The sequence below is a fragment of the Gossypium hirsutum genome, chromosome A11, assembly GCF_007990345.1.
Source record: "Gossypium hirsutum isolate 1008001.06 chromosome A11, Gossypium_hirsutum_v2.1, whole genome shotgun sequence".
Classification (NCBI taxonomy): Eukaryota; Viridiplantae; Streptophyta; class Magnoliopsida; order Malvales; family Malvaceae; genus Gossypium; species Gossypium hirsutum.
Window position 1 is genome coordinate 5,615,721 of NC_053434.1, and position 27,182 is coordinate 5,642,902.

At 32.1% G+C, this 27,182-nt stretch overlaps 2 protein-coding genes, 2 long non-coding RNA genes and 1 pseudogene across 5 annotated transcripts; 2 read left to right on the plus strand and 3 right to left on the minus strand.

Annotated features, from left to right (window-relative positions):
• Positions 1-25: 25 nt before the first annotated feature.
• LOC107924470 (probable inactive ATP-dependent zinc metalloprotease FTSHI 4, chloroplastic) lies at positions 26-10,574 on the minus strand. Of its 2 annotated transcripts, none has more exons than XM_041080754.1 (17): positions 10,106-10,574; positions 8,862-9,117; positions 7,467-7,842; positions 6,088-6,346; positions 5,261-5,392; positions 4,278-4,352; positions 4,081-4,206; positions 3,880-3,989; positions 3,718-3,796; positions 3,496-3,633; positions 3,240-3,351; positions 2,606-2,769; positions 2,406-2,511; positions 2,142-2,218; positions 937-1,080; positions 705-855; positions 26-528 (listed from the first exon to the last, which is right to left on the minus strand). In XM_041080754.1, exons 1-16 carry the CDS (start codon positions 10,379-10,381, stop codon positions 712-714), a joined length of 2,574 nt encoding a protein of 857 aa, XP_040936688.1. In that variant the 5' UTR covers positions 10,382-10,574; the 3' UTR covers positions 26-528; positions 705-711. The 2 variants fall into 2 exon arrangements, with proteins under 2 accessions (XP_040936688.1, XP_016710419.2); XM_016854930.2 differs by having other exon boundaries at positions 26-558; positions 10,106-10,544.
• Positions 10,575-12,034: 1,460 nt separating this feature from the next.
• On the plus strand, positions 12,035-13,375 carry LOC107923014 (uncharacterized). The gene is made up of 2 exons (XR_001691496.2): positions 12,035-12,751; positions 13,015-13,375. It is a non-coding gene; the product is annotated as an uncharacterized lncRNA (long non-coding RNA).
• A 451-nt stretch (positions 13,376-13,826) lies between these two features.
• Positions 13,827-16,272, minus strand: LOC121209678 (uncharacterized). Its single transcript, XR_005904767.1, has 3 exons — positions 16,229-16,272; positions 15,674-15,757; positions 13,827-14,284 (listed from the first exon to the last, which is right to left on the minus strand). It is a non-coding gene; the product is annotated as an uncharacterized lncRNA (long non-coding RNA).
• A 3,327-nt stretch (positions 16,273-19,599) lies between these two features.
• Positions 19,600-20,628, plus strand: LOC121209852 (protein TIC 214-like; annotated as a pseudogene).
• Positions 20,629-22,343: 1,715 nt separating this feature from the next.
• Positions 22,344-25,264, minus strand: LOC107923724 (probable indole-3-pyruvate monooxygenase YUCCA10). Its single transcript, XM_016853894.2, has 4 exons — positions 24,517-25,264; positions 24,191-24,424; positions 23,643-23,765; positions 22,344-22,748 (listed from the first exon to the last, which is right to left on the minus strand). Exons 1-4 carry the CDS (start codon positions 25,126-25,128, stop codon positions 22,566-22,568), a joined length of 1,152 nt encoding a protein of 383 aa, XP_016709383.1. The 5' UTR covers positions 25,129-25,264; the 3' UTR covers positions 22,344-22,565.
• Positions 25,265-27,182: the final 1,918 nt, after the last annotated feature.

The following is a 27,182-nucleotide window of genomic DNA, read 5'->3' on the forward strand; positions in this document are numbered from 1 at the left end:
AATGCCATGTTAGCAGACATTCCAATTACGCGAAATCCAGAAACTCAATTTGTTTAAACCAGTCTAACAATGGCCTCACTGTGTGAAAATAAAGGCGAGCGACAGGATATGAATGGCAAAAACAATACCAGTAAACTTTCAGTTACTTTTATAACTAAACAGATACAAAATAAAAGAATTTCCATTTGGATCACTCACAAAATTCATTTAGAATTCTACAGCTAGCAGCAATGATTCTATTTTGAATGCTTTGAAAGGTCAGGCCAGCTCTACATGCAATGGTGTGCTGTATATCTCTCTTGTAATAAAAGTATACAAACGACTGAGCTCGGGAAAAAATCTGCCCATTGACCAGATATCTAGCAGATGTAGAAAATGAGGATGGCTCAATTGATTAACAGTATGCAATCAAGGGATTTTGCAGAGAAGCAAAATTTGCCTTCACTGAGCATAGATCATGCAGAAACGTTAACTCTCTAGCAGATAATGTAAGACCAGGATAAAGCCCATTGTAACTTTTCAGCAAAACTGTTTGGTATTCCCCAAAAAGAAAAGGATCTACAGTTAAATTCAACATATAAGAATGCTTTACAACATAGACTAATACCATTTATGTTGCAAAAGAATTTCGAGAGAGAGAGAGAAAAAAGAAAAGGAACAACTCAAATTGAAATATTACTCATGACTAAGAAGAAAAACATTACCATGATTTCAAAGGAAATGACTGGCCATCAAAAGTTGTGGCTTTTCCTTCTCTTCTTCAACCTCCATTGAAGCTTCAGCTTTTATTTCTTCAACCCTCTTATCCCAAATATTATCTATAAGCTTCCACGTTTCATCACTAACCGTTTGAGTCTGTACAAATAAAATCAAAAAGCATTTTTGTCAGAACTCAGAAATGAGATATATGATAAAACTAAGTCTTGTCCAACTTGCCTCCTTGGGACGTGGTGCGCCAAAAGTTGAAAACCCAGAATTTCCAGGTGCAAACGTTACCCTCCCTGGGAGTGTGATCCCATGGATTCCCCATCGCCCAGCATAAATTAGGGCTCCATATTCGTCAACTGGATTGACAGTAGGCTGCACAATGGGCAAAAGCATCAATCATGCATTTCATTAAAAATAATGAACTAGTAGTCATTAATCAATAAGCATTCCACCATTTAAAACTGCACCTCTATAGCTTAAACATACAACTCTGACATGTAATGCTCAAATAGCAAATCAAAACAATCATACAAAACCAGAATCAGAGTCATATCAATACCCAGGTACAGTTATTTCAAAGGTCGGCTCATATTCAAGAAAATTATTATGGATTCTCTTATGTATTTTCTTAATGTAACTTGATTTTCCCTAAAACGACTGCCATGAGATATTATCAAGAGACTATCATATGTTAACCTTTCGGACTCCCACAAGATATACAGTCAATTGTGATACTAGTTCTAAAACTAGTCTCATGCAAAGTAATTATGCCCAGAACGGTTAAAAAGAATGGTTCAAGATGGAATATCCTAATTGAGAGAATATTTTGGTGCTTTATACTAATTATTATTTTACTTCTTTTCCAAGTATTAGGGTTTTAACAGTTATAATTTGGTATTTGCATTTTATTAGGTTTCAGGTTTAGTTATAAACATTTATGCTATTTTAGTATTAAGGTTTTGAATCATGAATTTAGATAGTTTGGTATACTGACATATTGATTATTGAGATTTTCTCCACATTGCTTCTGTGGTTTTCTCCCTCTAGTTTCTATGTTTCTCCCCTAGTTTCCTCTATTCCTTCCTAATTGCTCCTGTCTTATCCTGCTTTTCTCTTTGTAGTTATATCATTTCCCCATACTTGCTCTTATATCAAACAAGCAGTATATCAGTGGGGAAAAAGGTTATATTTTAATTGAAAACAACCAGATCAAAGAGAATGTGTATAGAATATCTGTCAATAAATAATTGCAAATGTTCATAAATTTCCACATTAGATTCATCTAAGAAAGCATAGCACCTTTTCACAAAAAAGAATGTACAAACCGAAGCTAGGACAACCATAATAGAATAATAATTATTGAATCCTAAGCTATAGAGCCTTTTTGCATTTAGATTTTCTCTAAACATGCCATTCCTTGAATCAAAAACTACCTGAGGTATTCGAGGTGCTCTATTGTATATATCCCAGATTTCCTCTGCTTTAATCTCTCCCTTTTCAAGTAAAATATCTGCAAAATGTAAAACATAGAATCAAGCATTTAAGTACTTTGTTGTACATGGTCCATTTGTTTCAAAAATTCAAAATTTCTCAGTACAATTAAGATAACTGAAATAATTGTGTTAGCCCAAAAATTTTATGCAATATAGGAATTAGTTTAAAGAATAATGAATGGACTATGTATAAAAACAATTAACCTGTGATTGTCTCTACAGCTGAATAGAACTCCCTCAGCACAGATGCACATTTTTCCACAGAAAAACGCATGTATTCGTCACGAAGTGCTTCAAGTTTCGCCGCAAGCTAAACATGAAGTTAATAATGCAATCTATGTCAATTCATAAAACATCTTCATGAAGTGCTATAAAGATTTAACAGCTACATACTGCAAACATACATTCGGCACAAGATCATTTTGATTTCTGTAGTAAGCTTTTCCAAAAGCTGTCATCCCTGTCTGCAAAATTAAAAACTCTGCAAGCCTAGAAGCTTCTAATGTAGCTTTTGCTGAGATCCAACACATGTTATCAACCCCAAACATCTCCTCCTCAATTACTCTAGCTGCAAATTTCAGCTACCAGTCAGCCAGACTGTACTTATTGTCGGAGGGGAGAAATAACAAAGTACTGTAAGGGAAGTTATCGAGATTAGCATTTGATAACATGTAAGACCAGACAGGATTAGGGACCAACATACAGCAGCAAGGAACCTTACTTAAGCAGGTTGAGGAGGGTGGGAGACTTAACCATCTTGTTTTCAAATATAAACTATAAAGAGCTCTATTCTTAGAGTCAAGCTTACTACCATGGAATTGGAAACTACATGACACAGAGTTCAATTACAATCTTCACTTTCTAGGGCAGATTTACTTTCCCCTTATTTTTACACAACAAGGTGGAAAGTGGACATTTCAACTTCAAATGCACTTAACTTCATGGAAATCAAAGACACGAATAATACACAAAATTCAGCTAGTAAACTAATAAAAAACTCAATTATGATGATAATGGATAAAAGTTTTCATTACTTACGAGCACATGCACGCACTATAGAGCTTATGTAATCTGATTTTCTCAAGAAAACCTTGCCCGAAAATTCAGCATAGCGCATATTTGGCTGGCTACGGATGGACTTTATATCCGTCTGTAGGAGATAAACATGAAGATTTGATCAATAACTGTCAAAACACGCTGAGCAAAAGAATAAAAACTGTGAAAACAGTAAATATCACAGAAGCAAATGGTACTACAAATATATGAACAGGTGATGTTATCTTAACGCAGTGACCTCTGTGAATGGGCGGTAGGGATCTGGAAAGTAGCATGCGAGAACAGCAACAGCTGCTTCTCGATATGCTAATCTCAACTTCAACTCCTCTGGAATTTCTGTACTATCTTCTTGGCCTGTTTCAAATGTGCCCTTTTGCTGGAAAGTAAAATTATGAACAAAGTGAGAAAGTGACAATCAATATGTTGAATCAATAGCCATATGTAAGGAATGTAGCCTAACCCTCTTCAAAGCCTCTAGAAGTTCTTCACGTCCAATGTAATCAAGATCTTTTCTGGCAGTCAAAATTCCAGCCTCATTCCTATCATCCCAGTTTGGAAAACATTAGTCCTCCCAAATGTTAAGTGGTATAATTAAAAAGTAATGAGATATATAGTTATGTACAATATATTTTGAAGCTCAGCCCCAGTGAAATCTTCTGTAAGCATTGCAATTTCCTCCAGGAGAGCCTCTTTATCCTCTTCAGACCGAAAAAATTTATTTCTAGCATGGACCTGTGGGATACAAAAATGAAATAATATAATAAGACACAAAAGCATACATGAGAACATAAAGGCTTTTATTACAATCACATTAAACAAATACCTTCAATATGGCCAATCTGCCATCTTTAGATGGCAACCCAACTCTTATTATCTTGTCAAACCGACCCTTTCTCAGGAGAGCAGGATCAAGAATATCCAGTCTATTTGTTGCACCTATGACCAACACCTGACAAGCCCAAATTTAGGATTGCATCAGAAAAGTCCACTTGAAATCCAAGTAAATACAAAATTTAATACCTGTGATGTAGAAACTTTAAATCCATCCATCTCAGTCAGTATCTGAAGCAGACCCTGTTCCCTTTCTGCACCACCCTATATAGAAAAATTACATTCACAAAACCATAGAGCAAAGTCAGACATTAATACGAGAGCCAATAGGTGATAATACAAGGCTAAGTTAGGACATTGCTATGACAAAAGAGCTTTATAGCCACATCTATCCCAACAATATTTTATACTAATATGGCAACAAAAAGATCAAAGGTTCAAAAAGCAATTTGTGTGGCAATCCATTTGAATTAAGAAGCCTAGCATGAGCTCTTTAGTTGGCTGTCGAGAATATGTGGATAGAAAAGATCCCATTGCAAAGTTTTATGATAATGTTACATGCATTGTCTGACATCAAAATCAAGAAGCTAATTTCCAAGGATACATGCAAAGTTTTTTTGTGTGTATGCTATACTCAAGCTAAAACTTTTCATTGAAAATGGAAGTAAAGGAAACACTAGCAAGTGAAAGATTAATTATGATAATATTTGATATCCGGACCAAACTAGACAATGCAATGAAGCAAACTCAATAATAAAATCATCTACTTTAAGATTATCAGCTATGATGAGAGAATTTTCTTTGCTTTATGTTATTTAACATACTTTAGGAAATAGTGCTTTACTTCACTACCTTTTTCTTTCTTGGATCTTCACCCTCAAGAAAAGTACAGATTCAATATACTTTCAGAAACTATTGTGATTATGATGATTAATAAGGAAAAAGTGATCTTAGTTTTGTCATCTTAACATTACATCTTTATCACACTACAGCTAAAAGTAAAAGGATTGGCCTTTTAATGTTATTAGCACTTAAGGGTGCCAGTTGCTCAAGTAGGAAATAGCACACCTCTGGCTGACCTTTAAGCTTTTCCCCAATAGATAAGAGAAAGAAGATAATAAAAGTGAGTTATCCATTGACAACAACAACAAATAAAAGGTAAATTGTCTTACACCACCGATATCAGGCCCCCCACGCTTACTACCGATAGCATCAATCTCATCAATAAAAATTATGGAAGGTGCAAATGATCTTGCATTGGCAAACAGGTCCTTCACACGTGATGCAGCGACTCCAACAAACATCTGGCAAGTTATATCACTATATCAGCCAGATTTCCAGTTCCAACAATTTCAGATAGGCGACAATAAAAAAGAAATAAATTACAACATGAAAATAAAATTCAATGATATACCCTGACTATGAGACTTTAAAAAATTCAGGGCCATTAGGGAGGCAACATGAAAAAAGTTACTAAACGATGCATGAACATTGAGATTTTAAAGTAGCAGAACTCGAGGCACATTGCATTAAACAGACTAGAGGAATTGTGCGGTTAAACAAGGCTTCAACAGATGAACATTTATATATGTGTAAAGGTTAAAACAAAAGAATAAACAAGAGAAATTACCCAGAGTCAGTGCAAAAAGTAGTGGGATGACACAATTAAGGTATGGATTAAAGTAAAGAGAACAGCTATAGACAAGATGAATGATCAGACCCATTCAAGATTTCCCTATCTATGACCCTTTAAAATAAATATAGCAACCGGATTTAAAAGCAACCAAGAATGAAGAAGTAAACGAACAGAAAAAGAAAGAGTAAACAGTTTCAGGGGGGAAAGGCAATTAAAATTTCTCTTCCAATTTCACTAGATTTAAGGCCATAATTTTCCAAAGATGTTTAGGATAAAGCCTAAATATAAAGCATCTGAAAAATCCAAAAGATAACTCAGATAAATTAAAAGAAATGAATTTTTTGTGAAGAAACCAGCCTTCACCTCTACGAAATCAGTGCCATTTGCTGCAAAGAATGGTAGTCCTGCTTCACCAGCAATAGCTTTGGCCAGCAGTGTTTTACCAGTCCCAGGAGGCCCATGAAGCAAAACACCTTTAGGGCAGTAAATACCTTTGTTTTGGAACTCCTCATCATTTTTTAAAATTCGTACAATCTCTTGTAATTCTCTCTTGATATATTCTTGGCCAGCGAAATCGTCAAAAGTAACACCAGTTCTTTCCTCTGCTGATATAAATTTTGCACTGGTTAAAGGCAGTAAAGTTAGAGCCTGGTAGAATGATTTTGTTATACACCACCCAAAACTACATTCACAACATAATCACCTAAAACTCATTCTAACCCAACAATAAAAAACCTTATGGAAAGAATGTAGGCATTACTAAATATTCGTGAAACAATTGAATGTGAAGTGGAAAATATATCTTTTGAAGGACTAAACAAATTAAAATCTTAAAATTCAGCAGTTTTCAACCATCATTTAAATTGTAGTTTAGAGTGATTACACTATTTATCTAGATTATAACAATGCCTCCTTACCTGGAACATTAAAGATGCAGACAAAGCAACTTCAGAAAAAGATAGTTCAATAGTATTAATATGCAAAAAAGCAGGTTTCTTGCTATAATGTATAGACAAACAAAAATAATGCAATAACTCTAGAAATTCAAAACTTTGATAAAATTCCCACGATGAAACAACAATTATAACAACTAGAGAGCAATGAAGAAAAGACACATGCATTTAATATTATAAAACAGAGGGAAATAAAATAAAGAGAACAGAATATATAAAAGGAACGGAGAACTGCAAAAACAAGATTCTATCCAGCACTCAAGGGACACTTTGAATATTACGGGTATCATACTGTTTGATACTAGATCCCAAGTCAAAGTTAACATTTAACAAGCACAAGAATATGGACACAGGTGGAAAGGTATCTTGAGTCAGAATCAAGTAAATAGCGAGGCTGACAACCTTTCCTTGCCCAACTAAATATCTTTCTTCATGCAACACTACCTCAACATTTTAATCTAGGTAAAAGAGTGAAGAACATATTCTAAAGATTGAGCAAGCGGCATGACTAAAACCATTGAGCTGAACATTGGTAAAAAAGGTCACTGGCCTCGAAAATGTAGCCAGGTTTCACTCAATCTACTAATGACTTGAAAAACACAAAGCAGTTAATTAACTAAATAAAACCAAACTTCAATTAGGGGGCACTTTAGAAAGAGAGCACCTAATGTTCATCTGTCATGAATTAATAGAAACAGTAAACAAGCTAGGTGATATCATAGGCTACCATACAGCAGAATAAAAAATAACTTATCAACAACTAACCCAATGAAATCATTGTTTGCTTACCGACTCTGGCCTAATGATCCAAGGGCACGGCGCTTGAGTGGTTGTCTAATTTTTTTGTTAGGAGCTCCCAAATCACAAGGTATTAGCTTTGCATAAATGGGCCTCATCATATTATCAATCCAGAGATATAGTGCAATTGACAAGGCAAGTCGCATAGACCATATTACTGCAGTTGCAACAGACGAGTAGACCTCTGCAGGTACAGTATCAACATTCAAGACATCAACATTCACAATTTGTTGGTGAAGCTTCTGCCAAACATCATTCCAACAATCAATAGGCATGCGATCCACCACATGGCGCCGAAAAACTATTTCATTCTTTGAATTCCCCCCTGTTCCGTCCACTTTATTATCTTTGTAGTATGGCAAAATCACTGCAGGAAGCTCAACAGAGTTCATGAAAAAGAAAAAGAACAAGTAACTATAGACTTTGGCAATCTGCAGGATGATGCAACAATGGTTCAATCAGGCCAACCCAAGTCAATCCAGTGAAAGCTCCAGTGAATGGTTAATGAATGACATAACTAACATACATATACACAACCACCATGTGGATCAACCAAATTAACAAATAACATTTAGTTCAAGCCATTGAGAGTAAGAAAGCAAGTGGTTCAAATCAAATATCATATAACCAAACATGCCTGAGATATGCAATAGAACATGAAAAGATGATCTATGTCACTCAGACTCGGGGGATAAATGTAAGATAAAACTATGCGTTTGGCACAGGGACATTCAGTTTTAATTTTTATTATACTTTGGGAGGGTCAGACCTCCATACCCATGTCTATCAAATATGTGTTTGACATGATTACTTGAAGAAAAATGGAGATATGGATCACTTAGGCTACAATGTTATTGAATGAAGTAAGCAAAAGAAAACCTTTAGGATGTAAAAATATGAAACAAGCTTAACAAATACCCAACAGAAAGATCAATGTCTCAGTCCAAAACCATATACCCAGAACTCATGATGATACCTAAGGGTACTGATCTAGAATCATAGGGTACAAATTGAGTATACAATATTTAGATCACTTCATTCCAGTTATTCAATAGGCATCCTAAACTTCAGGTACCAATAGCAATCCCAGGGTCAGTAAAATAGAAAAACTTTGTTAGCTTTGATAACTGAGATAAAAAGCAGTATACCTAAGTCTACAGTTTGCTTCCATCATTTGGTTCACAATAAATAAAATGATATCCAAGTTCTTTGAAAGGCTTTAGATCTGATGGTTGTTACTCAAGTTCATTTTGGATTTAGGACAATGCGATTCTTCAATCTGATTTACTGATGTGCTACAATCTTAAAATTGAAGAAATGAACAACAATAGTTTAAGTGAGGAGCAGAGTTCTAAAGGTTCAATGTAAACAACAAAACTTCATTACCTGAAACTGTCTGACCATAATTCGAATACTCCATAAATTGGACATTGTTTGAGTTAAGAAGTCCCATAAAGTCACTGAAGTCAATTCTGTGTGAATTCTCAGGATCCCACTCTGTCCCCTTCAACTTTCCACGCAAGGTCAACAGGGCTCTGCTCCAACAGGAAGCCATGACAAGCTGTCTTTCTAACTGCAAGTCAGCCTTCCTCTCAAGCTCTTCCAGTTTATTTATTCTTTGCCTCTCTGCATCTTTTAATTTCTGGAGTATTGTTGAAATCAACAAAAGTTAATAATAGATAAGGGCAATGTAATTCTACAGTCCATGGCCCTAGCTCCTTAAAGTGTAAATTCTGGAGGGAAAAATGCCAACACATTAAGTATTTGATTCAAGCAAGTTTGAACTATACTTTTGCGAGAACAAAATTCTATGAGATAGAGAGTGGTTTTACTTGCAATGTTCAGATACCACATTGTAGCATCATATTTATACATAACAAAAGGGAAGCACCCATATCAACTCGGATATACCATTTTACTGTTCCAACGAATAGATGTAATAATTAAAGAACTTAATTCTTATTCCATTTGAAGAAAAAGGTTCCCATATAATTAGGAAATTTTGTCCATCAGTGCAAAAACATAGAGCTGATAAGATGTAATACTGGCTATTCTTAGATTAATAATTACAGAAGTATCCATGTTAACATAGGATGAAACTTCATATATATCCACTGTAATAATTAAAAACCATACAAATAGATGAAGTATCCCACATATACGAAATCAAAAAGCATTTCATAATCCTGAACAAACTACACAACCTATTCAGATTCTTTAATTTGCATTAAATATCATTAGACTTATGTCGCTAAATATAAGGTAAAGAACTTAAATTCTTTTTCCATTCAAAGAAAACCATTACTATATGATTAGGAAATAATATTTTGTTCATTAGTGTGAAAACATAGAGCCGTAAAAGTGTTCCATATGAAAGTAACACATGTTGTTGCATTTCCTACTTGCTCTTAATTGCTCTCTCACCTCCAGACCTAAGTGTCCCATATGAAAGCAAAACGAAGCCTATCATCATAAACAAAATCTAAACTTTTAACTTCTAATCTTTCAAAATTACGTTTTGATTTCCACTTTCCGCACCCAACATTATTTTCTCATTGAGAAAACGGACTATATCGTTAGTAAACAAAGAAAACTGGAAATGAGGAAATTTTAAAAAGAGAAAAAGAAACCTCGAATAATTGAGTGGACTCAGCATCTTCTTCCTCGACAATGTTGGAAGCGACAGCTGAGTCGGAACTCGAACAGGAAGTGGAATGGTTGGAAACATCAATAGTGATGTTTTCGCGTTTAATAAAGCTTAATTTAGGTTTGAGAGTGTTCTTACGGAGTGGTTTATTGCGAGAAGAGGAATAATAGGGGAATTTATCGAGAAGAGGTTTAGATGAGTTGCAGAAGACTGTTGGAGCTTCGACGAAAGTAATTGGTTTAGAAAGATAAGAATTCATTTCCTTTTCTAAAAAAAGGAAAATTATGCTTCACTTTCTCTCACTTTCTAGTGCGGGAAAATGCGGGAGAAAATGTTGGGACTTTATCTTTGCCTCGTCAAAGCATGCTGGGAACTGGAGTTGATTTTTTGGGTTTTGGGAGAAGATCAAAACGCTGAGTTTTCTATATAGGCCTCTTTTAAAATAAAAATAAGAATCATTAAGAAACTCATGATTCAGTTGGGTAATATTTGGGGCGGGGCCCAAACATACTGGTACTTATTTTGCTTCTTGTTTATCTTTTACTTTTTACTCTAAGGTGAATAATTTTACTAATTTTCTATATACAATAAATTTTATTTATTCTTGAATAATTTCACTAATATTCTATTCACCCCCAGAACTTCTTCGTAGTGGCTCCGTTCCATGCCTCATTTCATAGGGAACCTCAAAGTGGCTCTATTTCATTATATTTCATCCAGATCCCAATTCTATTTTTATATTTTCATTGACATGACATAAGAGATATCGGTTGTCGAAACCATTTTTAACCGTGTGAAAAAAAAGGGGATCGACTTTAAAATAAGGTATGGAGTTGCCACCGACCTTTTTTGAGGTGTAATCGGATCACCTTGAGACTGATCATTTTAATAAAACATTTGACTTATTAAAATAATAATTTTAGGTCTACGAAAATTGAGAAAAAGGGTTCGGGGGTCGATTACGCACGAGGAAGGATTAGCACCCTCGTGACGCTCAAAATTGGTACCGATTGATTATTGAATGTCCTACCGTTGAAAATTTGAAGGGGAAAAAAATTAAAATACGATTCCTTTAAAAATGTATGAACAATTCGAATCGGATTTTAAAATTCACTCGTTCCAAAGAAATAAAATACCACATCCAGCACGTTAGGACACGATATCTTAAACCTCCAAAACTGAGATCACCTCACGCAATGAAACCTTAAAAGGGTATTCCATTATTTGGCCAAACGGAAAAAATGAAACCCAACACGTTAGGGCACGATTTCTCGAATTTCTAAACACAAAACATTGCCTTGTTTTGAGGAGTTTCTAAATAAGCAATTATATAAAACCAGCACAAAGTACATTTGTTGGGTTTGATTAAAGGTAAAAAACAATTGATATTGGGAAAAATTTTGAAATTTAAAGTCTGATAAAAAAAATCATACAAGCGTTGATAATAATAAAAAATGTAACCATAATATTACATGAATAATAAAAAGAAAATACAAAGAAACAAGTTACATGCAATAGCAACATATCATATACTAAATAAATACAAACACTAATATCCAAAGGCTAAATTTAGAAGAAATTCCAAGTAAATTATACAAATGAAATATCGAGTTTTAAAACAATAAAAAGAATAATAGAGAGGAAAGTAAATTTAAAAACATTACTATACGACAATACAAAGATTTTAAAACAAATCATAAATACAAGAAATTAAAATAAGGAGGGAAAAATATAAATAAGTAATATATTAAATAGTAATATGCAAGTGAATTTCTAAAATAAATGTCATAAAGTAAATAATTTACATGAGAATTTGAGATGTATCAAAAAAAAATAATATAATAATGCATACATGAAATTTCAAAATGAATGATATATAAAAGGTTAAGTAATATGCAAAGTAATATATATACAACATTTAAATAAATAATATACGAAATGGAAAAACCTAATATAGATAATATATATATAGAGAGAGAGAGAAATATAATAGTATATGAAAGTGTTTGAGACAAATAAATATGCACATGAAAATTAAAATAAAAAAAAAGATGAAATCAACTAAATAATACAAAATAATATGTTAAAATAATATGCTCCTTTTTTAAAAAAAATGAATAAAAACTTAATTGAAAAAAGTTAAAATCAAAAGAATAATTTGTAAACCAAAAAAACCTAAGACCAAAACGCGAGGCGCGTAAATAAATAGGGACCAAAAAACAAATAAACCAAACGTCCAAAATAAAATATTTAAGTGCGGACTGATTTGTAATGGCGCGCAAATTTCAGAGATAATTTAAAAACAAAAAAAATATAAAAAAAGCTTAATCAAAAGTCAGCGCGAAAGGGAAGGGACCAAACGTGCAAATCTACCATTCAAAGTGAAAAGGCGCACATCCCCCCTTTCCCAAACAGTACCGTTTTATTATGCATAAAAAAACAAAAGAAACAATTGAAGTCCATTTGCCCTTTTTCTGAAAAGATTAAAACAAATCCCTAACCCCCATGTTCTCTCATTTAGGGATTCAGCCGCACCTATGCTAGAAGTTTAGAGGGAATTTCTCCATCCGAAGGCCAACTTCGACGACAAAAGGAGAGTTGCCGACAATGGAGGAGCGAGTCAACTCAGGTATTCCTCTCTCTCTTTTTTTTTTTTACACACAAATAAAATGAATAAAAAAATTAAAAGAACAAAGCAATCGAAAAGAAAAACTAAAAACACCTTCAAGATTTGATTTATATTTGTATATTTGCCTTTGTTTTCGTGTGTATTCCTTTTGCTAATGTATTTGTAAAAAAAAAAAAGAAAACGACCCCCCATACAATGCAAAATTGACAGCTTTTATAGCCAAATACAAGTGGTTTCCTGTCGTTTTCTTGCTCAAAATGCAGGTTGTGAAGACATGGGAGCGAAGCACACGAACGTGGGGTGTACAACGCGTAAACCAGGGTCGTGCGTGGAGCGTGAGTGGGGCTGCTGCGCAAAAGGGAAACTTAGGGTTTCTGAAACCCTAAAAATTTAGGCTTATCGGGCCGTTGTAAAATTTTGGGCTTGTAAACCAAACTTATCTGGTGGACTGTTTAATTTTTGTATTTGATTTTGGTTTCCCTATGGGCCGGGCAAAATTCGGGTCTTACAGCTGCCCCTCTTTGCTCGTTCTCGTGTAACGAGAATGAAGCAAAAACCACAAAAAGGCCAATTTTGCCCAGTCTTGCCACATATCGATTCCTTTATGCTCACCTTCTTCAAGTATCCCCATTCCAACCCATTGCATCTTCAGGGGTATAAGAATTGTACTCGCTTCACTCTGCTCCACTCTATGTAACACCCTTTGCCCGCATCTGACGCCGGGACGGGGTTCGAGGTGCTATCTGACTTTTACTAACACTTTCATACTAAACAAGGCCATGAAATCTTAAATAATTAAAAACTTTTCTTTTCACATGCAATCTGTCCCTTATGCGAGCTTACGAGGCCCAATACATGCATTCGGGGCGGTTCGGGACCCAATCGAGAACTCATGAAAAACTTAGAAAAATCTCTTGCGTTAAGGCTTCACATGCCCATGTGTTCAGGCTGTGTGGCCAGAAATAGGCTAATTATCAAGCCTTTTGTCACTCTCACACCACATGCATAGATACATACTTATCCAATAACATACAACGTGGCATAAATGAGCTCTTAAACATCTACAAACATGTTATGCTCAAGTTATTTTCTTATGCAATAAATATTATAGAATTTGCCCATATCATTACCACATACTAGACATAATTATCATACATCACAAACCATTCATGAAGCATTATTAACTATTTACCAATCACTTAATCTTGCATTAGTTACTAGCTCATCAATGAATCTCAATTCAATCTCTACGCATACATGTTGTAAGCCACATCACAAGAGATAATAACATACATGCATAAGAATAATCATATGGGCCCATAGCGTCATTAGTCGACATAGGCCAATTTACATGACTAATACTACCTTAATAACAAGCCAATGTCTTTGGCTAAATCATAATATTACATACTCACATTAAAACCCTATACATGCCATAGACTCGAATAACTTGAGTTTACTTACTCCGATAACGTTAACTCGATAGGGTGATAATATCTCTAACGACCTCCAACCTGAGCTAACCTGGAAACTCTAGAAAACATGGGAAAGAAGGGGGGTACGCTTTCGCTTAGTAAGTTCATATGAAAACAATAAGCAACTCATTAACTTGTTTTATCAATGTTTACAACATATTCTCAAGTTCACTACAAGCTGTCTTCCTGAGCAACAGTCACTAAATTATTTATATCTGGAGCTACGAAACTCCAAATTAAGTTCCGTTAATTTTACCTGAAACTAGACTCATTTATATTTATTTCATAAAATTTCCAGAATTTTTTACTTAGCCAGTTAGTACAGTTTATTCCTCAAGTTTGCTCCTGATTCACTGTCTGACAGTTTCAACCCTTCTGCACTAAAGTTCAATTATCTCATAGTACAGGATTCGAATAATGTTCTCGTCTATTTCTCCTGAAACTAGACTTATATGTCTACTAATTAATTTTTTTCTAGAATTTTTGGTCAAACCATTTAGTACATTTTATTAGTTAAAGTTTCCCCTGTTTCAGGGTATGACTACTCTGACCCCTGTGCACTACGAATCGAATTTCTCCATGTACAGAATTCCAATGACCATGCCGTTTGTTTCCTTTAAAAATAGACTCAATAAGGAATCTATGTAGGTAAGGTATGACTCTTAATAATTTTTTTACAATTTACGGTGAATTTGTAAAATCAGAACAGGGGATCTCAAATTCATCAGACCCTATTTCACAAGAACTTAAATATCACACAATATAGAATTCTTTTTCTTCCTATATTTCTTTCATGTGAAAATAGACTCATTAAGCTTTAATCCCATATTTTATTCTGCCTCTAACTTATTTTTCACTATTTTTAGTGTATTTTCAAAGTTACACTACTGCAATAACTCAAATCTGTCAAGGCTAAGTTACTCATTCATGGTCATTGTTCATAATATTAATACAACACCATTTTATCCATCATGGTAAGAACACATATTATGCATCATAGATCATCACATATCAAGGCATTCTCATAGGATTAGTATACATACTTGCACGACTCGTAACATAACTCGAGTGCATAATCACCAATGACTTACCTCTTTGGGACCATCATCAACTCTTTCCTTGGATTGCCCGTTGAACACTTGGAATACTAATTGGATACTCGGAAAAGCCTTTGCACATAAGTGCCTCAATTGTAGCTAAAGCTACCTCATATCTCATTACATTTCAATGCTCACTCTCGAGCTAGTCATCTAGACTCATAATTCCTAGTGACATGTCACTCGTATCCTATTCTATTCCTAAGGTTCAAACGGGATTTTTTCTCGTCTATTAAGGCTTTGTCTTATCATATTTCTATTAATCACATACACATTAATATATGTACAATTCATGTAATGATAACATTTAAATACATGTATAGCATGGTATTGTTTACATACGAACTTACCTCGATACCACAAAGGTGAAAAGGGCATACTCGTCCATAAATCGATTTCTTTCCATTCTAGGTCCAAGTCTCAATTTTCATCATCTATAACATCACATTTAGCCTACCAATCAGTCACAATATTCATATGGGTCTAAAAATCATATTTTTACAAATTTTCATTTTGACCCCTAAACTTTACATATTTGCACTTTTGCCCCAATGCTCGTAAATTAATTTTTATCACATTTATTTACTCAGTGAGTCTAGATGAACCATTTTCATAACTATAGCAACTCATAATTTCAACTATTTTACACATTTACAACTCATTTTACAACTTAGCAATTTACCCATTTTTAAGGTATTTTCATGCAATTTCTTTCACAAAAGTTGTTTATTAGACAACTAGGACTCATAATCTTCCATAAAAACACAGCAAACAACACATTTACTCTCATGGTAAAACCCTAGACTCTTCATCATTTTGCAAAATAATCCCCCCTTATGAAAACTTATGCTTTAGGGGTTCAAAAAATACAAAAATCATCAAGGAAAGACATTAAAATCACTTACAAGCAAGGGAAATATGTTGCTGAAATTTTCCAGCTTCAAAACCCTTTCTTTGCCGCATATTTCGGTGAAGGGGAAGAGAAAAATGATAGCTTTTTCTTTTTCTTTTTTTTTTATTTGTTAATAATAAAACTATTTTGTCTAATTTTGACTTTTCAACTATTTTGTCTCCCATGGCCGGCCATCACACTTTCAATGGCCTAATTTCACTTTAAAGACCCCCAATTTAAGATACAATGCAATTTAACACCTTTAGGTATTAAAACACAACTTTTACTTTTTACGCGATTTAGTCCTTTTTCGAAATTGGACTAGAAATCGCTAAAATTAATATACCAAAATTAACATGCACTTATAAAATCATATTATAACACATAAAATAATACTAAAATAATTTTCTCTGGCCTCGGAATAGTGATCTCGAAACCACTGTTCCGACTAGGCCCAAAATCGGGCTGTTACACTCTACATCCTCAGTCTGCTCTATTGCGACTTGAGGAAGATAAAATTTGTAATTTCGAGCCTGCTCCACTGCCACTTCAGGGAGATGAGACTCACCATTTTCGATCTTCTCTATAGCCGATACATGGAGATAAGATCTGTAATTTTTAGTCTGCTTCCTGCAACTTCAGAAAGATAAGACTTGCTATCTTCAACTTGCTCTTTTGCTACCTCAGAGAGATAAGGCTGGTGGCTAAAATCTAATCCATAGCCGATACATGGAGATAAGACTCGCCATTTTCGATCTGCTCCATAGCCGATACATGGAGATAAGATCCGTAATTTTCAGTCTGCTTCCTGCAACTTCAGGAAGATAAGACTTGTATCTTCAACCTGCTCCACTGCAACTTCAGAGAGATAAGGCTGGTAGCTAAAATCTGCTCCATAGCCGATACATGGAGATAAGACTCGCCATTTCCGATCTGCTCCATAGCCGATACATGGAGATAAGAAAACGACAGGAAACCACTTGTATTTGGCTATAAAAGCTGTCAAATTTGCATTGTATGGGGGTCGTTTTCTTTGTTTTTACGAATACATTAGCAAAAGGAATACACACGAAAATAGAGGCAAATATACGAATATAAATCAAATCTTGAAGGTGTTTTCAATTTTTCTTTTCGATTGCTTTGTTCTTTTAATTTTTTTATTCCCTTTATTTGTGTGTAAAAAACAAAAAAAAAAGAGAAAAGAGAGAGGAATACCTGAGTTGACTCGCTCCTCCATCGTCGGCAACTCTCCTTCTGTCGTCGAAGTTGGCATTTGGAGGGAGAAATTCCCTCTAAACTTCTAGCATAGGTGCGGTTGAAACCCCAAATGAGAGAACATGGGGGTTAGGAATTTGTTTTAATCTTTTCAGAAAAAGGGCAAATGAACTTCAATTGTTTCTTCTTCTTCTTTTTTTTTTATGCATAATAAAATGGTATTGTTTGGGAAAGGGGGGGGATGTGCACCTTTTCACTTTAAATGGTCGATTTGCGCGTTTGGTCCCTTCCCTTTCGCGCTGACTTTTGATTAAGCTTTTTTTATATTTTCTTTGTTTTTAAATTGTCCCTGGAATTTGCATGCCATTACAAATCAAATATTTTATTTTGGACGTTTGGTTTATTTGTTTTTTGGTCCCTATTGATTTACGTCTCGCATTTTGGTCTTAATTTTTTTGGTTTACAAATTATCCTTTTGATTTTAACTTTTTTCAATTAAGTTTTTATTCATTTTTTTTTAAAAAGGAGCATATTATTTTAACATATTATTTTGTATTATTTGGTTGATTTCATACTTTTTTTATTTTAATTTTCATGTGCATATTTATTTGTCTCAAACACTTTCATATACTATTATATTTCTCTCTCTCTCTCTCTATATATATATATTATCTATATTAGGTTTTTCCATTTTGTATTTATTTATTTAAATGTTGTATATATATTACTTTGCATATTACTTAACCTTTTATATATCATTCATTTTGAAATTTCATGTATGCATTATTATATTATCTATTTTTTTTGATACATCTCAAATTCTCATGTAAATTATTTACTTTATGACATTTATTTTAGAAATTCACTTGCATATTACTATTTAATATATTATTTATTTATACTTTTCCCTCCTTATTTTAATTTCTTGTATTTATGATTTATTTTAAAATCTTTGTATTGTCGTATAGTAATGTTTTTAAATTTACTTTCATCTCTATTATTCTTTTTATTGTTTTAAAACTCGATATTTCATTTGTATAATTTGCTTGGAATTTCTTCTAAATTTAGCCTTTGGATATTAGTGTTTTTATTTATTTAGTATATGATATGTTGCTATTGCGTGTAACTTTGTTTCTTTGTATTTTCTTTTTTATTATTCATGTAATATTATGGTTACGTTTTTTATTATTATCAAAGCTTGTATGATTTTTTTATCGGACTTTAAATTTCAAAATTGTTCCCAATATCAATTGTTTTTTACCTTTAATCAAACCCAACAAATGTACTTTGTGCTGGTTTTATAATTGCTTATTTAGAAACCCCTCAAAACAAGGCAATGTTTCGTGTTTAGAAATTCGAGAAATCGTGCCCTAACGTGCTGGGTTTCGTTTTTTTTTTGGCCAAATAACGGAATACCCTTCTAAGGTTTCATTGCGTGAGGTGATCTCAGTTTTGGAGGTTTAAAATATCGTGTCCTAACGTGCTGGATGTGGTATTTTATTTCTTTGGAACGAGTGAATTTTAAAATCCGATTTGAATTGTTCATACATTTTTAAAGGAATCATATTTTAATTTTTCCCCCCTTCAAATTTTCAACGGTAGGACATTCAATAATCAATCGGTATCAATTTTGGGCGTCACGAGGGTGCTAACTCTTCCTCGTGCGTATCGACTCCCGAACCCTTTTTCTCAATTTTCGTAGACCTAAAATTATTATTTTAATAAATCAAATGTTTTATTAAAATGATCAGTCTCAAGGTGATCCGATTACACCTCAAAAAAGGTCGGTGGCGACTCCATACCTTGTTTTAAAGTCGATCCCCATTTTTTTTTCAAGCGGTTAAAAATGGTTTCGATAGCTCAACGCGCAAACCAGGGTCGTGCGTGGAGTGTAAGTGGGGCTGCTGCGCAAAAGGGAAACTTAGGGTTTCTGAAACCCTAAAAATTTAGGCTTATCGGGCCGTTGTAAAATTTTGGGCTTGTAAACCAAACTTATCTGATGGACTGTTTAATTTTTGTATTTGATGTTGGTTTCCCTATGGGCTGGGCAAAATTCGGGTATTACATCGATTATAGTCTATCTTTTTTTATTTCTATATATGTATATGGCAAGTTCAAAAATCATCATAAAATAATCCAGAAATAGATAAGAAAAAAGAGAGGTTAATGATGATTTTAAAATCTTTTATACTAGGGAATCTAATATCCTTATACTTGACGATAATCAATTCAGTCGTTATGGTCTGACTCTATTATGGATTTCTGACCACAGTATCCATAGGTCCCTCTTATATCTTCCTTCTACGAGCTCGGGTTATGGAAAAAGGAGAAGAAGGAACCGAGAAGAGAGTATCAGCAACAACTGGGTTTATTGCAGGCCAGCTCATGATATTCATATCAATCTACTATGTACCTCTGCATTTAGCATTGGGTAAACGTCATACAATAACTGTCCTAGCTCTACCGTATCTTTTGTTTCATTTCTTCTGAAACAATCACAAAGACTTTTTTGATCATAGACGTCCTACTATAAATTCAATGCGTAATCTTAGCATTCAATGTGTATTCTTGAATAATCTCATTATTCAATTATTCAACCATTTCATTTTACCAAGTTCAATGTTAGCCAGATTAGTCAACATCTATATATTTCGATGCAACAACAATATGTTATTTGTAACAAGTAGTTTTATTGGTTGGTTAATTGGTCATATTTTATTGATGAAATGGGTTGGGTTGGTATTAGTCTGGATACAACAAAATAAATTAATTATGTCTAATGTACTTATTCGATCTAATAAGTATCTTGTATCAAAATTTAGAAATTCTATGGCTCGAATCTTTAGTATTCTGTTATTTATTACCTGTGTTTACTATTTAAGCAGAATACTGTCATCCATTCTAACTAAGAAACGGAAAGGAATCTCCGAAACGGAAGAAGTGGGGAAAAGTGAGGAAGAAAGAAACATAGAAATAGAAACTATTTCCGAAGGGGGAAGGGTTAACCAAAGTCAGGGGACCGAAGAAAATACTTCTTCTTCCCCTTTTTTGGAGGAAGAGGTGGATCCGAGCAAAATCGACGAAACAGAAAAGCTACGAGTGACTGGAAAGAAAAAAATAATAATAAAGGGCGGACTCCACTTTCGCCGGTTTATGAAACTTCTTATCTGGATGGGAATCAAGAAAGTTCGAAGTTAGAAATATTAAAAAAAAAAAAGATAAATATTTTTTATGGATTGAAAAACCTCTTGTGACACTTCTTTTTTATTCTAAACGATGGAATCGACCTTTGCGATATATAAAAAATGACCGGGTTGAAAATGCTATAAAAAATGAAATGTCACAATTTTTTTATACATTACTATTAAATTAAATTAATTTTTTTATGATTAATATTTTAACAATTTAATTATAATCAATTATATATTTTATGCTTCATTCATCTGTATATTAAGTTTACTATAAATTAAAATTTTATAATTATTTATTGTACATAAAAAAATTTCAAAAATTTATATTAATACAGACATGGATTCGAAAATTTACTTTAAATAAAATATTTGTTAACATTGTAAACTATATAAATGCATTGGAATTCATCAAAAATGGAGTAATTAATTATTTACTATTAAAATTAAAATTAAAATCTTAATTAACCTAGCAAGTTTCATATCAATCCTTGGCAAAATTCAAAATAATAATGTAAAAAGGAAAAATCCTAAACAATGGCTTCTTGAAGTTGATCTTCCTTTTTTTTTTTTCTTGTTAAAAAAGGATAAGATTTCTTTCCAAATTGATGGAAAGAAATTTAAGAAACTTCCTTTTTTTAACATTATAACATTTTAAGAAATTTAATATTAATATTTTCAATAAAAAAAGATTAGAACTACTGAATTAAATTAAAAAAAAACTCAACAAACAACTAACTTACAACATTAAAATAATTTTAGTAGTAATAAAACGTTTGTTACTTTAGATTTAATAAAATTTAAAATTATGTAAGTATTAATTTAAGATCATTCCTAATGATATAAGATTATTTTGATGCAATCATTTCTGTTCTACGTGCATTAAGGGAATACTAATCGTTCCCAATGATACAATATATATTCTTTAAAATTTAATTTAATTATTTTAATTACTATTTATAATTCATCCAATTTTTAAATAGGAAGATAAATGCGTTTCCGTTCAAATCTATATCCTCCTTCAATATCAACCGAGTTAGTACTCAATCCACAATTCTATTTTTCTTTTCTTTTTTAATATTAAATAAAAATATAGATTAATTAATTTAGATGGCCAATTACATTATTGGTAGAGGCTCTATACTTTCTTTTTTTTTTTATAACAGTATATCACATAGCTTTAGAAAAGATGAGTTAGATGATTTCTTACGCAAAATCAATTAATCTTTTTACGATATTCCAATTTTTTGGAAAATTAATCATGAAGAGTTAAAATTTGATTGAAGTAAAATACTTCACTTTTATTTTTGTGGGAAAAAGCTAGTTCATTTTAGAAAAAAGCATAGTACTAACTCTTTTTTTTTCTTCATATGAAAGTATAAACATACTGTATTATATCTAATATTATATAATATACATTTATGATAATATAAAAATTTTAAAAAAAATATTACTTTATTCGATCTCCTTTTAAAGATGTCTGCATAAAAATATAATTTTTTTGTTCTAAAAACTTAGTGTCTGTAATTGATTGAGTCTTTAACTCGATTAACATCGACATTGTTATTAGTGTAAGAGAATGTGATTTCAAGTGTGTTGAAACGTATTATCCTTCTGTTTAAGGGTATGAGAGAGATTATAAATAATTTTAAGTATTATATACAAAATAACAAATATGATAACATTTTTAGCAAAATCTGATAACTATAAAAGATGTATATAAGACCAAGAAAAACCGACATGAAAACATTAAACAAAGCAAACAACCAAACATTTGACACTGTTCATCACATAACACAACAGATTGGAAATCATGAAATTCCAATTGTTCTTTTCCACGGTCAGTAAAATAAATTGCTTAACACAGACAGATGACATACAAACATAAAGCAAACTAACAGTAAATTAAAAACCAGGCGCTCCAAGAAACACCCTTTATTTTGTTGTTCACTTGTTCATTTTCTCAGTAACAACCTTTTTAATGTCATCAGCAATGGCGGATGCATCCATGGACACACCAAACAGTCCCCTCCTTGATAATCCACAGCAGTACAAGTTCTTTTCTCCTTTCCAATGGTGTGGGAAGTCATTTTTAGGCATCCCGGTTTCATTCAGAACATGTTTAAAATCCTGCGTATGAAAATGTGGTTATTAATGATACAACTTGTAAATAATTTGCATTATCAAAGAAGATTTCATCATATGAGTAACTAATTATTTAGTCTGAGTTTAGGTTAATTTTACTAGAAACTAATCACAAATGAATAAATATTAAATTGGTCACACGAGCACAGAAAATCAATTATATATGAACACGTGACTTATAATAAATAGATATCGACAAAACAGTTGTTCAACAGTTTCATATTAAATTGAAACCGACAAAAGAATTAAACCGTGAATTAACTAAAAATTCAACAATTTCATATTAAATAAAAATCGACAAAACATAGATTGACTAAGAATTTAACGGTTTCATTAAACTCAGGCTAAGTCAATCGAAAAGAATAGCAAGATAGATAAAGTTGAACAAATTTAATAGCATTAGCCAAATTAACCCTCAGAAAAAAATAATTAGATGAGAATTCTTTAGTAATGGGTCTGAATGTTTAGGGTTTAAAGTTGTTTTAATTGTTGAGATAGATAAAGTTTCACCATCTAATCTATAGTGAATTCTTTAGTTATGATTCTAAATGTTTGATCTTTAGATTGTAACTATTTATTTGTTTTATATAGTATCAAGATTCGTATGTCATTCATGCCATCCGAGACTTGTTGCGCTAAAGTTGGAATATTAATATTAGGCATTTACATCAAGAATACAATACGATGATTGATTGTTTAGCAAATGTTGCAGAAGAATGGTTATTAGTTTTTACTCTTAATCTCAACTTCTTGATTTTGCTTTGAATGTGCTGCATGAGGATATTACTAGTTTATATTTTCCTAGATTAATTGCTATGTAATAGTTTTTACCCTCCTTAATAGAAAAAAAAAAAGGAGTTTGGGACTTTTTCTTTTTACCTTAAGCCAGTTATTAGCTACACTTCGATAGCCAGTTGCAAAAACAATCACATCGAATTCTCTTTCAGCACCATCTTCAAACAACACCTTCTTCCCATCAATACTTGATATCGCTGGAACAACCTACGTACATAGCATCACAAAAAAAAAAAAAAAAACATGACAGTCAGAAATCATTTGAAGGGGTTATATTTAATTTCAATTAAGATTGTTATAATAAAGATATAAAATTATTTTTTTACACTTTCAAACATATTTAAGAACACTACAAAATTCTAAATGCTTTCCTTTCACTAATTCACAAATAGAATAAATCTCTTATATAACATGTTTATATAGAAAATTGATGTTGTCTTTCATTAAAAAGTGTTTAGTGATTTGAATTAATTAGTGCAAAATGAAATCAAACAAGGATTTCTATATGGATTCACCCACCGCAACACAAATAAATGGTAAGAACAAAATAAGTGTTAAAAAAAGGAGAGCATTCAGCACAATTTAAGCCAAAATTTGTTCATAGTATTGTTGGGAATTTTGATTTAATTGACCTTAATCTCTTTAGACTTGATTTTGGCGACAGTTCCAACATCAATAACAGGAGCTCTCCCCGCTGTCGCTTTCAGATAAAAAGGACCTTTGGTTGGCCTACGGATCCCATAGTTGGATAGATCGCCATATAATATTTTCGACATCAATACGGCCATTATATCCACTATAAAAATGGGGAGATACTTGGAGAATATCATCCCTACCCTCACAGTTTCTTTGGTCACCACATGAACCTGCAACCCAAAAAAAGCTAGATTTCAGTTTTTTTTTTCTCTTATTTAGACAAAATATAAGAAACTGAAGTATTGAATGTCTCAATCCTTACAGGGTTTCTAATAACAATGGCAGTTTGAACTCCGTAATTTGATAGATCATAAGCTATCTCCATACCAGAATTACCACAACCAACGACCAAGACCTCCTTGTTTTCATACTTGGCACCCGATTTGTACTCGCTGGAATGGAGGGTTTCACCGCTAAAGCTATCCAACCCCGGCAGCTCCGGGATGTATTTGCCACTGTTTTCGCCTGAAGCCACCACCAAGAACTCAGCAACATAAACTTCAACACCCCCTGTCAGTACATTCTTGGCCTCGATCCGCCATTTCCCATCAGCTTCATCGTAAGAAGCCGATTCAACATGTCGTTGATATTTAGGCTGGATGTTAAACGTCTTGACGTAGTCATCGAGATAGTCGACGAACATGTCTTTGGGTATGTAAGTAGGGCTATCGGGTGAATGGGGTTTGAACGGCAAGGAACAAAATTCTTTGGCTAAATGGAGTTTCAACCGATCATAAGCTCTTTTCTTCCAAAGGGAAGCATAAATATCTTCTTTTTCAAGGATGATATGAGGGATGGAATGAACTGATAAGCATGCAGAAGTTGCAAGACCAGAAGGTCCAGCACCAACAATCAGTACCACAATTTCTTCCATTCTTTTTTTCTTCTCTCTGGGGCGATTTCTTTGGTGTTTGTAAGGAAAAAAAAAAACTCTCTTTGGAGTTCAAATAATGAGTCTAAAATCTCTTCACTTTGTTAAATAAGGCAGTCACTGAAGAGGAACACTGAATAGTGACAATGTAGGGTTCTTACAGTATTTAATGAGGATGGCAACAGAAATCTGCGTTTCGTTTCAATTTTTTACTTTTAATTGATTTTCCATTGTAGCTGATTTTGTGTAAATCTTGTAGAAAGGATTTCAACGATAGTAACGTGATTTTGGCGTGGTTATTTTCTGCATTTGTTTTTCTTTTCATTTATTTTTACTGGGATAACAGGCGTTTTGGCTCATCAACTTTTAACATTTTTTTATAATTTTTTATTCTGGAATTACATTCTCATGTTTTCCTGAGTTTAGTGGCGAAATTAGGGGCACCTGCCACCCCTAAAATTTTTTAAAAATTTCCTATGAATACTTTAAAATTTTTAAAATTTAAAATTAGTAAAAGTAAAATTACTTAATTCTCTTAAAAATATAAATATTTATTTTAATTCTTTAAAATTTATAAAAATAAATCATTAAAATAATAAAATTATATTTTTTATCGTAAAAATTATAATTCAATTTTCACCCCTAAAATATTTTTCTAATTTCACCTTACCTGAATTACTAGCATGATAGTATTAACTGTATCAAAATTTAGTGATAAAAGATATAATTGCAATGCCACCTATATTATATTTGACTAATGTGACATTCTTTTACTATTTTACCCATTATTTTAATGATTTAATCCATTATGCTTAAACCAAAATGATATAATAATAAAAAAGCTAATGAATTAAAAATTCTCATATATTCTTTTAGTAACATTTCAAAAAAAATAAAATTTAGTTTATTAGATTATGCATTTATTTAATAAAATAAAATACTATAAGCCTTCTCTAGTAAAAAATTAAAATAAATAAATTTTTAAAAAATAATTTAATAAAATGTATTTTTAGATAATTTTTATATATTATCAATCAAATTAATAAAAAAATTACATTTTAACCAAATTAACTAACAAGGTAATATAAATATGGAGTAATATGAATAAACCCCCTTAGTTGAATTGGCAAGTATGAATAAATATTTTATTTATAAATTTGTAACCTTATATAGATATTGATGTTGTTGAATTAAGTTTTCATTTTTCAACTTGATAAAAATAAAACTAGTAAGAAAATGGAAACATATATAAATAACATATCAATAAAAAATTTTCTTCCTTCTGTTAACTCTGTAAATTATTTGAATTTAACTATGAGAAACACAAAATTTTTTTATTAAACATTGAATCGGATAAGATCAATGTGGTTCTACAAGTAAAGAATATTTCGAATATACCGGTCCATATTACCATCTAATGTATATGAATCTTTTTTTCTTTTTCTTTTTTTTTTTCTAAATTTCTTCATCAGCATTAGTACATTTGTATTTTGTTTTTAGTATTACCAAGTTTTCATATAAATATTAAATGATAAAATTTCTAATTCGAAATTAATATAAACTTATTTAATTTGTTTTGTAATTTGTACCTGTCATAGAAATAATTAGTACAAACAATTAATATCTTATAAGTGAAACTACACTGGCGTGACTAAAATGGATACTTTAGCTCATAATTTACATTTTTTTCATTTATGCTCAATGCATGAATACCTCACAAATTTTGTTACAATTATATTTTAGTAATTAATATTGTGTAAAATTTATACTTTATATTAGTGAAATATATAATGTAACTTCATTAAATTTAATAAACTAATATCATATAATACATATGAATTTATATAGTATTGAATATAAACCCTAATAAGATTAACACTCTAAAGATGGATATAATGCATAAAAGAAAAAGTAAATAAAAGAGAGAAAAAGATTAATTTATCTTTTAATAACGGTGCGGGGCTAATGCAAAATATAAAATTAAATATAGTTAATTGTACGTAAATACCAAAATTGGCAATGGCATTAACTTTTTGTTTTAATGAATGTTCCATATT